The following is a 13,778-nucleotide window of genomic DNA, read 5'->3' as shown; positions in this document are numbered from 1 at the left end:
TTATTTATTCATGAGAGGGCAGCCCAGGTGGTTCAGTGGTTTAGCGCCACCTTCAGCCCAGGGCCTGATCCTGGAGACCTGAGATCGAGTTCCAGGTCGGGCTCCCTGCATGGAGCCTGCTTCTCCTTATGCCTGTGTCTCTGCCTCTCTCTCTCTCTCTCTCTCTCTCTCTCTGTGTCTCATGAATAAATAAAATCTTTTTTAAAAAATAAAATATTTTGTTTATTTATTCATGAGAGACACACACACAGAGAGGCAGAGACATAGACAGAGAGAGAAGCAGACTCCATGCAGGGAGCCTGATGTGGGACTTGATCCCGGGACTCCAGGACTCCAGGATCACACCCTGAGTTGAAGGCAGAGGCTCAACCGCTGAGCCACCCAGGCGTCCCAATGAAAATAATATTTAAAAATAAAAAGATTAGTATAAATAACAGCTGACGTTAACCGGCACCTACAGATGCAAAGCACTGTACATGCATTTAATTCTCCTAAAAGCACAAGATCAGTGCTATTATTAGCCTCCTTTTTCAGAGGGAGAAACTGAGGCTCAGAGAGGGAGAGTAAGAGAGATTTGGAATTCTAGCCAGTCTGGCTTCTGTGGGTACCTGGTGATGGGAGGGCCTTGGTTTGAGGCATTAATTATACAGTCCCCTTAATGGCCCAGGAGCTCCCTCAGCCAATCAGGTGGCAGCCTGCTGGTCAGAGCCAATCAGATACTCTGGAGGCTGACTTGCCAAAGGTCTAAGAGTCAATTCATAAAAACCTGAGGAAAGGTGGGGTGAAGGGAGGGGGGTTCCTGTCAGTTACTGACTGATGGGGCAGGCAATAGCCGGGGGGAATGCTGGCCAACCTGCTTGTGGCAACGTAAGATGCTGGGAGGTGGTCAACAGGACCTGGTCTGGCCCTACCACCACCAGTCTGCATTCTGTCAAGGGAAGAGCTGGCAACTGGGCCTTACTGGTTTGGGTTAAGCTCAGTCTTTTTTTTCATTTATTTATTCATGAGGGACAGAGTGAGAGGCAGAGACATAGGCAGAGCCACTCAGGTGCCCCTGGCAGGCCCTCAACCACTGAGCTGCCCAGACGTCCCTAAGCTCAGTCTTCCATGCAGCGCTTGCAGGTGCCAGTTAAAGCGAGCTGTTATTGCTACAACTACTATTCTTCTTATTATTTTTTAAGATTTTATTTATTTATTCATGAGAGATGCAGAGAGAGAGAGGCACAGACACAGGCAGAGGGAGAAGCAGGCTCCGTGCAGGGAGCCTGACACAGGACTTGATCCCAGGTCTCCGGGATCATACCATGGGCTGAAGGTGGTGTTAAACCACTGAGCCATCCGGGCTGCCCTATTCTTATTATTTTATCATTATTTTTATCATCTCCCACCTGGACCCTTGCTTCACAAAGGGCAGAATTTTAAAACACCAGATCCCCAAATCCAGGGGCAGTAGAGGTGGCCAGAGCTTGTAACTGAACTTTGTCTCTGCTGCTGCTGAAGAGGTTCCCCGGAAGGTCCATCCTGCCTCCTTGTAGTGCAGTTCCACTTATTCTGCTCCTCCCGAAAGCCCTCAGGCGGGTGCTATGTGGTCCCTGCTGACTTTTCTCCCTTCACTGCAGCTGCCAACTTCCCCCAGGGCTTGGTGCCAACTGGGCTGAGTCCCACTTCCACCCTATAGATTCTCACTAGCCGGGGGAGGGGGGGCAGGAAGTCTCTTGTCGTTCCCCACCCCCCTGCTGCCTGCTCCAGCCTCTTCTCTCCCTCTGGGTCCCCCCTAATGCCTCCAGTATGGAGGTGTCCACGCCCTGCTCTGTCTTCTCCAGATTGGGGGTTCCTCAGGATGGAGCTGAGGCTTCTGGCTGGGAGGCAGCTCGCCCAGCCCAGCCAAGAACAGAAGAGGATGCCGTAAATATTATCTTTAAAGGGCAATTCCAAGGGATCGGGCCCCCACCTACCCCAGTCTACGCAGGAGTCATTCCTTGGGGAACAGCCTGCAAAGAGGGGGCTGAGGGCGGAAGCAGATGGCTCTGGGAGCAGAGGGTCCGGGGGCGGTGCCGGGAGAGTTCCATGCGGTCCTAGCTTTCCATCCAGCCTTTGCCGAGAGCTGCCGACCTTCCCTCGCTTCTCTCTGCCACTTCACATCTTTCTGTATTTTGGAAGCAAATTAAAATTTGTGGTTCCACTGGTGGTTATTATTAACTTCACAAAATCATTGTCTTGGCTCTGATTTATTGAAGCCTCTCCGCCGGCGCTAGGTCCTTAGCTTGCTACTTGATTCCTCCTGGGACCCTGTGTCACCGGGAGTCTTCCCAGATGAAGAAACTGAGGCACAGAGGTGCGAGATTGCTTGGCAGGGGTCACACAGCTCAGATGAGGGGGACCTTGACTGGGAACCCAGGACTGCCTGGGGCTTTGGAAGGAGATGGCTGGGGTGGGAGGAGGGGTTGCAGCAAGTAGCCCCGGGGTCAGATGCCAGCTCCTCACTGTTTTCACAGGTTAGAGAGGGGAAAGCTGGCATATGATCTCAAAACAATTGGAGGGGGCAGAAGGAGGCCTTAATGGTCGTGGTGGCTCCTGGGACTATAATGATCAATTGCCCTGAATGATAGGGAGCTTTCGATCCCCAGAAGCATTCATTCAGGGAGACAGAAACATCTCAGATGGCAGGTCAGCCTCTTCCCACCTTGAACAGCTCGGTTTTGTTTTGTGGGTTCAGAGTAGCTGGGGTCAGGCCTCTGAGTGACACCTCAATCCCCCAGACCTGCCCTTTCCCCTGTGGGGGGACCCAGCCAACCTCTCCCAGCCCCGTCCTGCGCAGGGCAGCTTCCGGCCCCCTTGAATTGGCTGCGGAGGTTGATGACGTCAATCGTTGCCATGGTGAACGCCCCGCTCTGGATGTGGGCAGCCCAGAGCCCACCTAGGTAAAAATAGTCATGTGTCCTCGACTGGAAGGCCCTGGTGTGTGTGTGTGTGTTGGTGGGGGGGGGGGGGGGGGCGGGGAGGGATGTCCAGAGACCTGGATTCCCCACCCTCTCTCTGCCAAGAGACATGGGCAGCTGGCTCCCCTCTGTGCCTCAGTTTCCCTGCCTGTAAAATGGCTCCTGCTCCTGGTCTGTTGTAGGTGGCTCAGTAAATGTAAAATCTATCAGATATTATGGTAGTCTGCCCAGGCCCTTGGTGAGCTCAACAACAACACCACAACACACAACAGCAACAGTAATACTGACTGCTCCTTATTACCCTGGACCCTCCTGATGTGACCTCCACATTAGAGATGGGAAAATCAAAGCACAGATAGTACAAGTTATTTGGCTCGAGGTCTCACAGCCAGGAAGGAACAGCTAATAAATAGATCTGGACCCAGGTCTGAGTATCCCCAGGTTCTAAACTTGTACTACATGGCCTTTGGGGAATTTAAGGACCTTCTTGGGTGAGCCACATTTGAGGATGGACTCTGGGGTCACTGTGGACCCCAAGTGCTGGGCTTTTTGCCCTGGTGAGGACACCCAGGGTTGGTGCAGATCAGCTTGTTGAGCTCTAAAAGGGTCTTCAGTAGGGAGTCACGGATCAGGGCCCCCACTCCCCAGTGGTTCCCAAGATGCAAATCTGCATAGGCTTTGCCAGGTGAAGGAGAGGGGGGACTGCTTTCAAATCTGGCAGGGTGAGGATGAGTCAAGAATCTCTCTTTTCTCAACAGATTGTTAGTATGTAGCCACTATTGACATACTTCTTTTATAAATATATAACTAATTTGTTATTTAAAATAATGAAGCTATTTTTAGGTACAAGTAGGGTATGAGCTGGGCAGGGAGGTGATTGGGAGTCTGAGAGGGCTTCCAGGAGGAAGGGATGCCAGAGTTGAGGGGATGATGTATAATTAACTAACCAGAGGGGAGGGAAGGCCGTCCTGGCAGATGACAGAGCCAGTGCAAAGGCTCTGAGGCAGGGCACGGCCCAGTGTGTGTGGGGCAGCAGAAAGGAGGCATTGGCCAGACCTGGTGACCAAGGGGCCAACTGGGGAGTGACGTGAGTGGAGGGCCAGGGATGTGAAGGGCTTGTCTCCTTGGGAATGACCCCTGTTTCCTCTCATTTCAGAAGGAGCTGAGCCTGCCACGCCGGGGACGTGGGTGAGTTCATCTAAGGCCAGTGGGCTGGGCTGGGCCCTGTGGTCCTGGGCACAGATTTTTCAGCAGCAGCTTCCAAATTGTGAATTTAATAGTTATAACAAAGTTTCTCACCTTGATCCTTTCCCCGTGGTGTTTGCAAAATGCTTCAGAAGTGCTTCACTTGGCTCTCACGAGCTGGGAGGCCTGTGCCAATTTGCAACTGAGACAAAAGTGCAGTTGGGTTGCCCCACTGGCACAAGGGCATCTGGCCTGGAAAAGGGAAAATCAGCTAGCATCTAAAGTCCAAACTGTAGAGTTACAGCCAAGTATCTTGGAACCAGCTTGCATGCCCCGCCATGTTGGGGAACTCACTCTCAGGGAACACAGGTAGAAAAGTGTATCTCTTAGGGTCACTGTAGCATTTTTCTGGAGGCTGGCAATTTTTTAAAAGATGTTATCTATTTATTTGAGGGGGTGGAGGACAAGCAGGGGAGAGGGGTAGAGGGAGAAACAGACTCCCCACTGTGCAGAAAACCCAATGCAGGACTTGATCTCAGGACCCTGGAATCACAACCTGAGCCGATGTGAGATGCCTAACCAACTGAGACACCCAGGGGCCTTAGGTTGTCATTTTTGGATCCCCAAAGCTCACAGAACATTTTGGTCAATGCCTTTGCCAGTTTACAGATGAGAAACCAAAGCCCAGGACAGGAAGGGGTGCACCTTGTGCCGATGCCCCGGAACTGTGTGAGTGTAGACACTCTCTCTTTGGGGGCTGTGTCAGCCTGAGGAGTGAGAATTCTCTTGACCTGCAGTGGTTTCACTTGACAAACTTATTTTTGAGTGCCTACTGTGTGGCGGGCCCTGTTCCAGGCACAGGAGACCCAGAGACAGGATCCAATGTTGGACCCTGCCCCTGAGCTCACACTGTCTTGGGGAGGGTGATGGCAAAGTGATATGCAGGGGGTGGGGGGGGGGAGTTAAACAGCTTTAGCCCTGAAGACATTGCTCCTCTTGGAGGAGGTGACATTTGAGCCTCGATTGGGGGAAAAAAGGAAGAGGAAAGTGGGAAAGTCCAAGGGGAATGTCATTCCAGCTAGAGGGAACAGCATGGGCCAAGGTCCTGGGGTGCAAACCAGCTTGGCATTGGAAGAACACCATGGAGACAGGGGTAGCTGGAGTGAAAAGAACACAGGGGAAGTGGAGGGAGAGGAGATGGGGCAGGTCCTGGGGCTGGGGTGAGAGTTTGAAATGCGATGATGGGGATGGGTCAGACTGGCCCCCAACCCCAGACCATCTGTTCCTGTTGAACTGGGGATAGCGCAGCTGCTGGGGAGGAGCCCGAGGGGCCCAGCAGGGGCAGGGCTCCAACACTGACCAGAAGGCGGGCACTGTCCCTGGCCTTTGCCCAGGCTGGGGGCGGGGTGGTGGACCGGAATCTGGCAGAATCTGGAGGGCAAAGTCCTGGGCTACGGGGGCAGGACGAGGACAGAGACTCTGCTACCTGCCGTGTTCGTGACTGGGTCCAAGTGGGGTGCCAAGCGGGCCATAGCCAGACACAAACAACCCAGACTCTTGGGATCTGCGCTGGGCACAAGGGAGAGCAGGGCTGGGGGCGCCATGGGCGGTTGCGTAGGGACGGCTCTCGGAAGAGGGGCCCGTGGGACTCAGCTCGGATATGAGTGAGGGGGACGACGCTCCTGGCAGAGCAAAGGCCTGGAGGCGTGGGCCGGGCCTCCGGTGTGCGCGGGGATGCTGGGACGGCGGCGAGGGGCCCGGGCCGCTGCGCTGCGCTGCTGGGGGTGGGGGAACCCGGGCAGGACGCGCTCAGATCCGGGGTGCGAGAGACCCCCCCGGGGGCGGGGCGAGGGCAGACACCCGGCCGCAGCCGGGAAGGGGCGGGGCCAGACGATGGAGCAATACTGCCCATCGAGGAGGCCGTGACCGCCCTTCTTTTCCGGCCGCGCACCAGAGGGCTCGAGACCCGGCAGCCTCGGCGTCGTCCTCCCGGAGGGGGTGACACCCGCGGCTCCAGCCTCGCGCGACCCGACTTTTCCTGCTGGGCTGGGCCTGCGCGCAGGTGCGGGGTTCGAGCCCCGCCCCGGGGCGGAGAGAGCCCGCCCCCCGCGCCCCCAGCGGCCCAGCCTCCGCGCCGCGTCGGTCGCGCCCGCCGGGCGTGCTGTCCCCACGTCCGCGTCTGTGGGTCTGTCCGATCGCGCCACGGTCGGGACTTGGGGGCCACCAGGGGGCTTTGGCACCCGGCCGCGTAGACGCAGCCCCGGCCTCGGCATGAAGTCTCGAAGGGACAAGCTGCACATCCCGGCGCTGACCCTTGAGTGAGTGCTTGGGGGAGAAGCGGGGAGACAGGGTGGAGGGAAGAGAGACCGACGACCGCCCTTCCCCCGCGTCTCTGTTTAAGTCGCCCAGAGTCGCATCGCGCCGCCTCCGGGGAGCCCTCCGGGGTCATCTGTCAGGCCCCGCCCTCGCGGCCTGCTAGAGACCCAGAATTCCGGGCCTTGGGGCCCCTTCTCCCTAAGGGAACCTAAGTCCTGGTCCCTCTCCGGATTTGGCCACACGCAGCGGCCACCACCACCAGGTTCACCGTCCCCGGCCTCTTTCTTTGCAGTCTGTCTCCGAGCAGCCAGAGCCCATCTTTGCTGAGTCCCAGCAGCCCCTGCAGCCCCTGCAGCCCCTCTCTGGGCTTGCACCCCTGGAGGTAAGTGACAGCACATGGGGGCGGGGCTCGGACATTGCCCTGGCACCCTAGAGCCTCGGAAGCAGCCTAGACCCAGCCTCCTCCCCGAGGTACTGTGGGCTGGTGACATCACCTCTCTGGGCCTCAGTTTACCCCTCTGTTAAATGAAACTGCTATCCAGACTCAGGCCTTGATAGGGAAATTCCATTTTCAGCCATAGCCAACAGGTCCTCCCATCCCACAGGTGGCCAAGGTGAGACCAGAACTTGAGCTATTGCCCAAGGACATCCCTGAGACAGGTGCTGGGTTCCCAGCCTGCTTTGGGCCCTCCCTACTGAATCAGCCTGGCATTCCAGGTTAGGACCTCCAGGACCCTCCCCACACCCACCTCAGCTGGCCAGAAAGCCCCTCCCACTGAACATACAGACAGATGGACACACACCCACCCCATGGCTGAGAGTTCACTGTTATACCCCTGTGCCCTGAACTAGGCAAAGTGATGTAGGGAAGAATGAACCAGCTTGACTGAGGGCCAGCTCTGTACCAAACACCTTATTTCCTCCACAACCTTGGAAGGGAGGTGCCCTTCCTGACCCCATTTCTCAGCTGGGAAAACTGAGGCTCAGAGAGGAGACACCAGTTCTCCTGGTTCAGTATGTCTGGGGACCAAACATCAGGGCCAGCTTGCCTGCCAGAGTCTGTTGAGGGTTTGAACCACCTCACCCCCGGTGACTGGCACCTCTCAGGGTCTTGTCCCCTACAGGGCGGACACAGGAGGGAATATCAGGGTTATCATGGACTCTTCACACAGCTTGGGAAAACTGCAGGGACGGGGCAGATGTGTGAGTCAGTGAGGCCTAGAATTAGAGGGCCCATCAATCATTTACACCTCAGTATGAATGAGCTGCTTAGATTCTTTCCACAGACCTTTAATGAGGAAAAGAGAGAACAATTTGGAGCCCACACTGGGTGCTGATAACAGATGGTTCCTTCATTAAGTAGGCACCTACTGCAAGCCAGGTGCTAAGGGCATAGCTGTGAACAAGATTAACATAGCCCCTCCTTCATGAGGCTATCAGCTCTCAGGAGGTGGGCAATGAACGAGTGGACAGACAGGATGCATTCAGATGGTGGCCTCTTGGGGGACGTGGTGTTTTAGTCAAGGCCTAGGCAGAGCTAGGAGAGAGTCACCAGACAATGGGAATTGCACATGCAAAGATCCTGAGGCAGGACCAAGACTTTTAAAGTCTCTGTGGCTGCCTTGGGGGAATAAAGTTCTGCTGGGGGCAGGTAACAGGAATGGAGGTAGCAGAGTCAGGGAGGTGGCTAGGACAACATCGGGTAGGGGCTGGTAGAGCCTGGACCAGGTCAGGGTGTCCAGTGGGAGACAGGGACTGCTGTACCCCACATTTAGGGGAGGAAGAAACTCAGGACTTCAGAGTGTGTTGTCCAGGGGCATCCTGAGAGACGGTCAGGCCAAGTCTGACACCGACCCCTTGGCTTCTACCTCGGGTGAGGACAGGATGAGGGGAGAGACCTGTTGGCAGCCGCTGAGCCAGTCTTACCAGGAGCAAATGGAGGCAGAGAGTTTAGGGCTCTGAGCAGAAAAGCCTCCTCACCCACCACCAGAGGGCAGCAGAACCACATCACTTTGGGCCAGGCAAGGAAATGGGTCCCTAACTTCCCTGCCCCAAGCACCCTAGGAACAAGTCCAGATTTGTTCCCTTCTCCTCCAAGGCCCTGTGAGTCTGGCCCCTGCAACCCCCCACCTCCTCCCTGTCTGTCTCCCCATCTGGTTCACCCAACTCTAGCCCTGGGCTTCCCGGGCTGCCAGAACATAAGCTGGTCCAGCCTCAGGGCCTTTGCATGTGCTGCCCCTCCACCCAGAGCTCCATTTCCTTCTTTCTTCGTTTGTCAAGTCTCTATCAAGCCCTCAGATAGGAAGCTTTTCTGAGCCACCCTATCAGGGCCTCCCAAGCCCCAATTATATCCATTACATCTGCCCATTTCCCTCATAGAGACTGCATCATGAGTGTGATTTCCATGTTTTCTTGTGTGATTATTGGGTTGCTTTTCTCATGCAGAGGTTTAGGGGACCCTTGAGGGCCAGACCTGGATCTGTCCTCTATCCTAGGGCAGGGCCTGGTATATAGCAGATGTTCAGTTAATGCTTGTGGCGAAGTAGGTAGGAGGGCTCTGCCTGTGATGGTGGTGGTGGTGGTGGTGGGTGTGAGGTAATTGGAAGAATGTGGTGAATTTGGCCCTCTCCCACAAGGTCGCAACAAGAAGCATTGTCAGAAGTGTTCCTCTGGGGCCTTGAATGGCAAGGACAGGAGGAATTTGCATTTTTATCTCCAGGGCACTAAGAACCACACAGCAGCATATGGGGCTGGGAGGGGTGCGCACAGTGTATGGTGGGGAGGAAGGGCTGGGGTGGTCAGACCAAGGAAGGGTTGGGGGTAGGGGTCTGTATGCTCACTAGTGCTTTGCCATTTACACAGTCACTAGCACAAGCAGAGGGAGGCAGATCCTGAGTCACAGACAGGGTTAGGATCTGAGCCCTAGGAGAGGGATTCACCCAGAAGTGTGGTTTTACTGTAAAGGCAACAAGGAACCGTGGAGGGTGTGTGAGTCGGGGAGGATGAGGTCTGGTGGGCAGTGGGCTGGTGCCAGAGATCAGTGGCTCAGTCACCCTTTCATGGGAGGCCTTTGCCATGGCCACAGGCGCTCTGGATTGTCAGCTGCAGCCCTGTTGTGCAGAGGAGACCAAAACTGAGGCCAGATGGGCGTGGGAGAAGTGACTACTGGGGATGCCAGAGCAGTGGGTGTAATGCGGGGCATGTAGGTGGTGCAGGGTGCAGCCACAGCTGGGATTGAGCTGGGTGCTTCCTTTACTGATTGTGCAGCAGTGTCCCTGGCACGCATGGTGGGGAGGGTTCATGGGCACAGCATGTCAACATACAGTGACACGAGACCATGACTCCATCCCTACTTGGGTCCCCAGACCTGAGGATCTTGCATTCCCTGCATGCAGGAGGCTCTGTCCCGGGCATGTGACTCATACTGAACACCCTTAGGTCATAAGTGACCACTTCCATCCTCCCTTCCACATCTGGCCCCTTCCTTGGCAGGGCCCATCCATTGACCTCAAACATGTTTTCAGAATCTACCCACTTTTCTTACCCTGGTCCAGGCTTCAGTGTCCCCCTCCCAGACCTTGTCATAGCCTCAACTAGCCTTCTGCCATCTGCACCCCTGCCCCTGACAGCTCTTGTTCCCCATGGCAGACGTGGTGGTGGTGGTGGTGGTGGTGGTGGTGGTGGTGGTGTGTGTGTGTGGCGGGGAGGTTGTTGACAAACAATTCAGATCACACGCCTCCCCTGCTCACACATTCTGCATGGCTCCCCACTGGTTCTGCTGTACAACTGCAGTCGTCTTGCAATTCATGAGGCGTATGTGGTAAGCCCTGCTGGCATCTTCCCCTCAGCCCTATCTCAGGACCTTTGCACAAGCTGTGCCCTCTGCCTGAAACACTGTGTTGCATGGCTGGCTCCTCTTCCTTCTCAATGTCTCAGCTGGCTATAGTGTCACCTCCTCAGAGAAGCCTTTGGGCGAAAGTCATCCATTGCCAGTGTTACCTCTGTCCCTTTCCTTTCTTGACTTCAGTGTTCGAAATTACCCTAATCATTTCATTGTTTCCTATTTATTCTCTGCCTCCCCAACTAGAATTGGGGCCTCTGAGGGCAGGGTCCTCACAGTTCAGCAGAGGGTCAGGCACACAGCAGCTGTTCAATAAATGTTGAGTGAGTAAGTGACCAGAAATGGGTGTTTGAGACCCAGGCCTGGGGGACCTGGAAATGGAGAGCATTCTGGGGTGACACACCCAGTAGATACCTGAGAGTGACACTGGCCGTGAAGACAGGATGGGGAGTCTCTGGAGATACCCGAGAAGCAAAATTAGTGGCAAGAGGGTTGGGGAGAGTTAGGATTATATACCAGGCAGGGGCAACTCTCTTTGCCTTCTCTTCTCAGATGTGGGGTCTGGGCTTCAGTGTCAGGCCTAGGTTGGTTCCCAAAGTGTCATGTGGCCTGTGAGGGGGCTACCATTAGGGTGATACTATCTCTGTCTTCTGGGGCTGTCATGAGAGGAAGAAGCATTAATTCACTGCCGACTGTTCGAGACAGTCCTATTTCCATGGTGAACAAGTACTGTACTCCCAGCACTTTCTGTGCCTCCAATTCTATTCCATTTTCAGGAGGGGACATTTGTAGATGGAGAATCAGAGGCCTGGAAGTTAGCCTGATGCTAACATTTATCAAACATGTATCAGGCACGGTAGGTGCCACCTTACATCTAATTCCTGCAATCATCCTGTCAGCCCAGTTTCCCTTCCATTTTACAATTGAGAAGACAGGCCTGAGAAGTTAAATTAGGTGTCCCCTGAGTCCTGACTATGCTCAGGCTGATGGCCTTTTCCATCACAAAGGCAGACAGAGCCTGTCAGATGCCCCGACTCAGTTTGCTAAACATGCCCTTTCTGCCAGGCCATTTTGGGAGATGCTGGGACCCCCCAAGGAGTCCAAGAGAAGACAGAGCCAGACACGCAGGAAAAGGAAGGCTTCCCAGGAGAGGGGACGCTGGATTTTGCCAGGCAGGAAGGACATTCCGAGAAGTGGAGCCTGCGTGGGCGCGGTAGCATGAGCCAGGCCAGACAGTTGGGTAGTTCTCAAGTGCCACACTCAGAAGGGGTCAGCGCGGGGGGAGAGAGGGAAAGGGGGACGCGCGAGCAGATTTACATTCTGAGGGAAGGGGGCCTAGTTCCACGGTCTAACCCTGCCAGGCGCCAACGCCCCGCCCCCGCTGCTCGCAGCCCTGGCAACGCCCCGCCCCTCCGCCCGCGGCCCTGGCAACGCCCAGCCCACTAGCCTGCACGCGGGCCCGCCGGCTTCGCTCCCGCGTGCTCGCCCCGCCCCGGCCGGCCCCGCCCCCGCCAGGCCCCGCCCCCGCGCCCGTCTGGGCGGGGTTCCCGGCCGCGCTCTGGGGCGCGCGCTTCCTCCTCGCCCCCTACCCCCAGCCCCGCGGCGCGCACCCTCTGCCCCGCTCGGCGGGGCTCGCGGGGCCAATCCGGCCGCGGAGGTTAGCGCCCCGCCGCCGCCGGCTGCGCCCCCGCGCCTCCCGGGTCTCGGGCGGCGGCGGCGGCACAAAGAGACGCAGCATGTCCGACCCCAGCTACTGGACGGCGGTGGCGGCGCCAGGCCACCGGAGCCGCCTTGCCAAGGGCGCGCTGCTGCAGCGCTCCAAGAGGTAGGGGCACCGTGCGGGCAAAGGAGCGGCGGCCGGCCAAGCAAACACGAGTTGCCAGAAGTATATCCCGGCGGCGTGGCGAGGGCCGCTGTGTGCGGCGGCAGGGGGAAGGGGGAGGACGCTTTGCGATCAGGATAGTCGCTGGGGGCCCAGACCCCCTCCTTTCGCCCCTGGTTACCCGGAGTTGGCTGTCGGCCCGCCGGGTTCGCAGCTAGGGTGGTGACACGGGGCAGCAGGGGGTAGGGACCGAATCAGGATTCGAACCCGGGTCTGTAGGCCTGGGCAGCCTTGGGGAGGATCTTCTTGGAAAAACTGAAGCTTGTCTGTCCCTGGGGCCCCCTCAGCGGAAATATTGTTTCAGAAGCAGATATTTGCTGCACGAGGCTAGCGTGCAGGTGGCGTGGCAGGAGCGGGTAAAAATCGTGTGTTTACTGGGTTTAAGCCACAGCAAAGCCTGGTCTGTCTTGGACTCTCTGTTTCCCTTTTTGAAATGCAAAGGCCAAGTAAGGGCTGTGGACTTTACAGGACTTGGGTTCATACTCCAGCTCAGCCACTGCCTGGCTGTGTGACCTCAGGCAGTTCCTTAACCTCTCTGTTCTTGGGTGTTTCACTGGCACTGGGTTGGGGCATTCCTATAGGGGAGCGTAGGCAAAGGCTCTGCACTCACGGCAGCTGCTAAAGGACCCCGAATACTAGGTTCAGGGCATGGGCTTAGACTCCTCTTCTCCTTCTCCTGTAGCAACAGAGGGCTTACGGGCACCCCAGCAATCAGGTGCAGGCAACTGGCCTCAGGCCAGCGTTTTCTGGCATATTGTCACAGTGTGTTGTTCCATATGGGTGTTTATCGAATGGCTAGGTGGCTTCTTGGGGTCCTGGGCCTTCTCCAGGGAGGGCTGACCAGTGGACACCTGACAGGTGCTCGGGAAGTGAACAAATGATGCCCAGTTCCCCCTTTAGAGACCTCAGATATGCCTGTGTTTTCAAGAAGGCCCCGCCTGAGCGCAAGAGGGAGGTGGGCCAAGTGTTTTTCCCAAAGGCTGCTGCTGGTGACAAATGGTGCAGCGTGGGGCTGAGGACCCAGATGAGGGCTGGGAGAGGATGTGAGACCGGCGGCTCTATGGGTGGGGGGTGGGTGTTAGCAGGAAGTTTTGCAGGAACCTGTGGGTTTCACTTTTGCTTCTGCACATCAGCCTACAGGACAGCTCCCTGTGGCTGTTGACATCTGGCCTCAGTTTCCCAGGCTGGGCAGTGGGTGCAGGTGGTCTCTCCCACCTTCAGGGTTGTTGGGATGGGCAAATGGTGGCTGAATTCACTGGGGAGGCGTCACCTGCCCTCCTGCTATGCGTACTGGACAGCACTGTACATGCTCACCACAGTCTACCCAGTGCCGGGCCCGAAGCTGGACGCTGTGTATGTAGTTCATCAAACCTTCCCGGCACCTCACAGATGAGGAAACTGAGGCTCAGAAGAGCAGCTGCACATGGAGCCGTGGGCAGCCTGGATCCCTCCTCCCTGCCTGTCCTATTGCGTCAGTTGGCCAGTTGCTGACCACGCCGTCCCACGCCTTGGCCTGCGCGGTGCCTTTTGCCTGGGACACCATCCCTGGCCCCGTGAGGCCCTGAGGTTTCATCTCTCCCTCCCTGAGCCACTGAGCTGCGTTGGCGGCTCAGAG

The 13,778-nt window shown here is 56.6% G+C and overlaps 1 protein-coding gene across 40 annotated transcripts in view; it reads left to right on the top strand.

Annotated features, from left to right (window-relative positions):
* Window positions 1-13,778, top strand: part of MAST3 (microtubule associated serine/threonine kinase 3) — a 39,383-nt gene that overhangs the window by 2,958 nt on the left and 22,647 nt on the right. For 13 of the 40 annotated variants that reach the window (XM_072721233.1, XM_072721234.1, XM_072721231.1 and 10 more), the window contains exon 2: window positions 4,096-4,127. In XM_072721233.1, the coding sequence (XP_072577334.1) occupies window positions 4,096-4,127 (32 nt within the window). Of the gene's footprint in view, window positions 1-2,759; window positions 2,922-4,095; window positions 4,128-6,002; window positions 6,443-6,732; window positions 6,823-11,815; window positions 12,107-13,778 lie in introns of those variants that run through there. The other 27 variants (XM_072721226.1, XM_072721224.1, XM_072721225.1 and 24 more) reach the window with 9 other exon arrangements.

The sequence above is a fragment of the Vulpes vulpes genome, chromosome 9 (genome assembly GCF_048418805.1).
Source record: "Vulpes vulpes isolate BD-2025 chromosome 9, VulVul3, whole genome shotgun sequence".
Taxonomy (NCBI): domain Eukaryota; kingdom Metazoa; phylum Chordata; class Mammalia; order Carnivora; family Canidae; genus Vulpes; species Vulpes vulpes.
The sequence above is the reverse complement of the archived record's forward strand: the minus strand, read 5'-3'. Positions and strand labels throughout refer to the sequence as shown.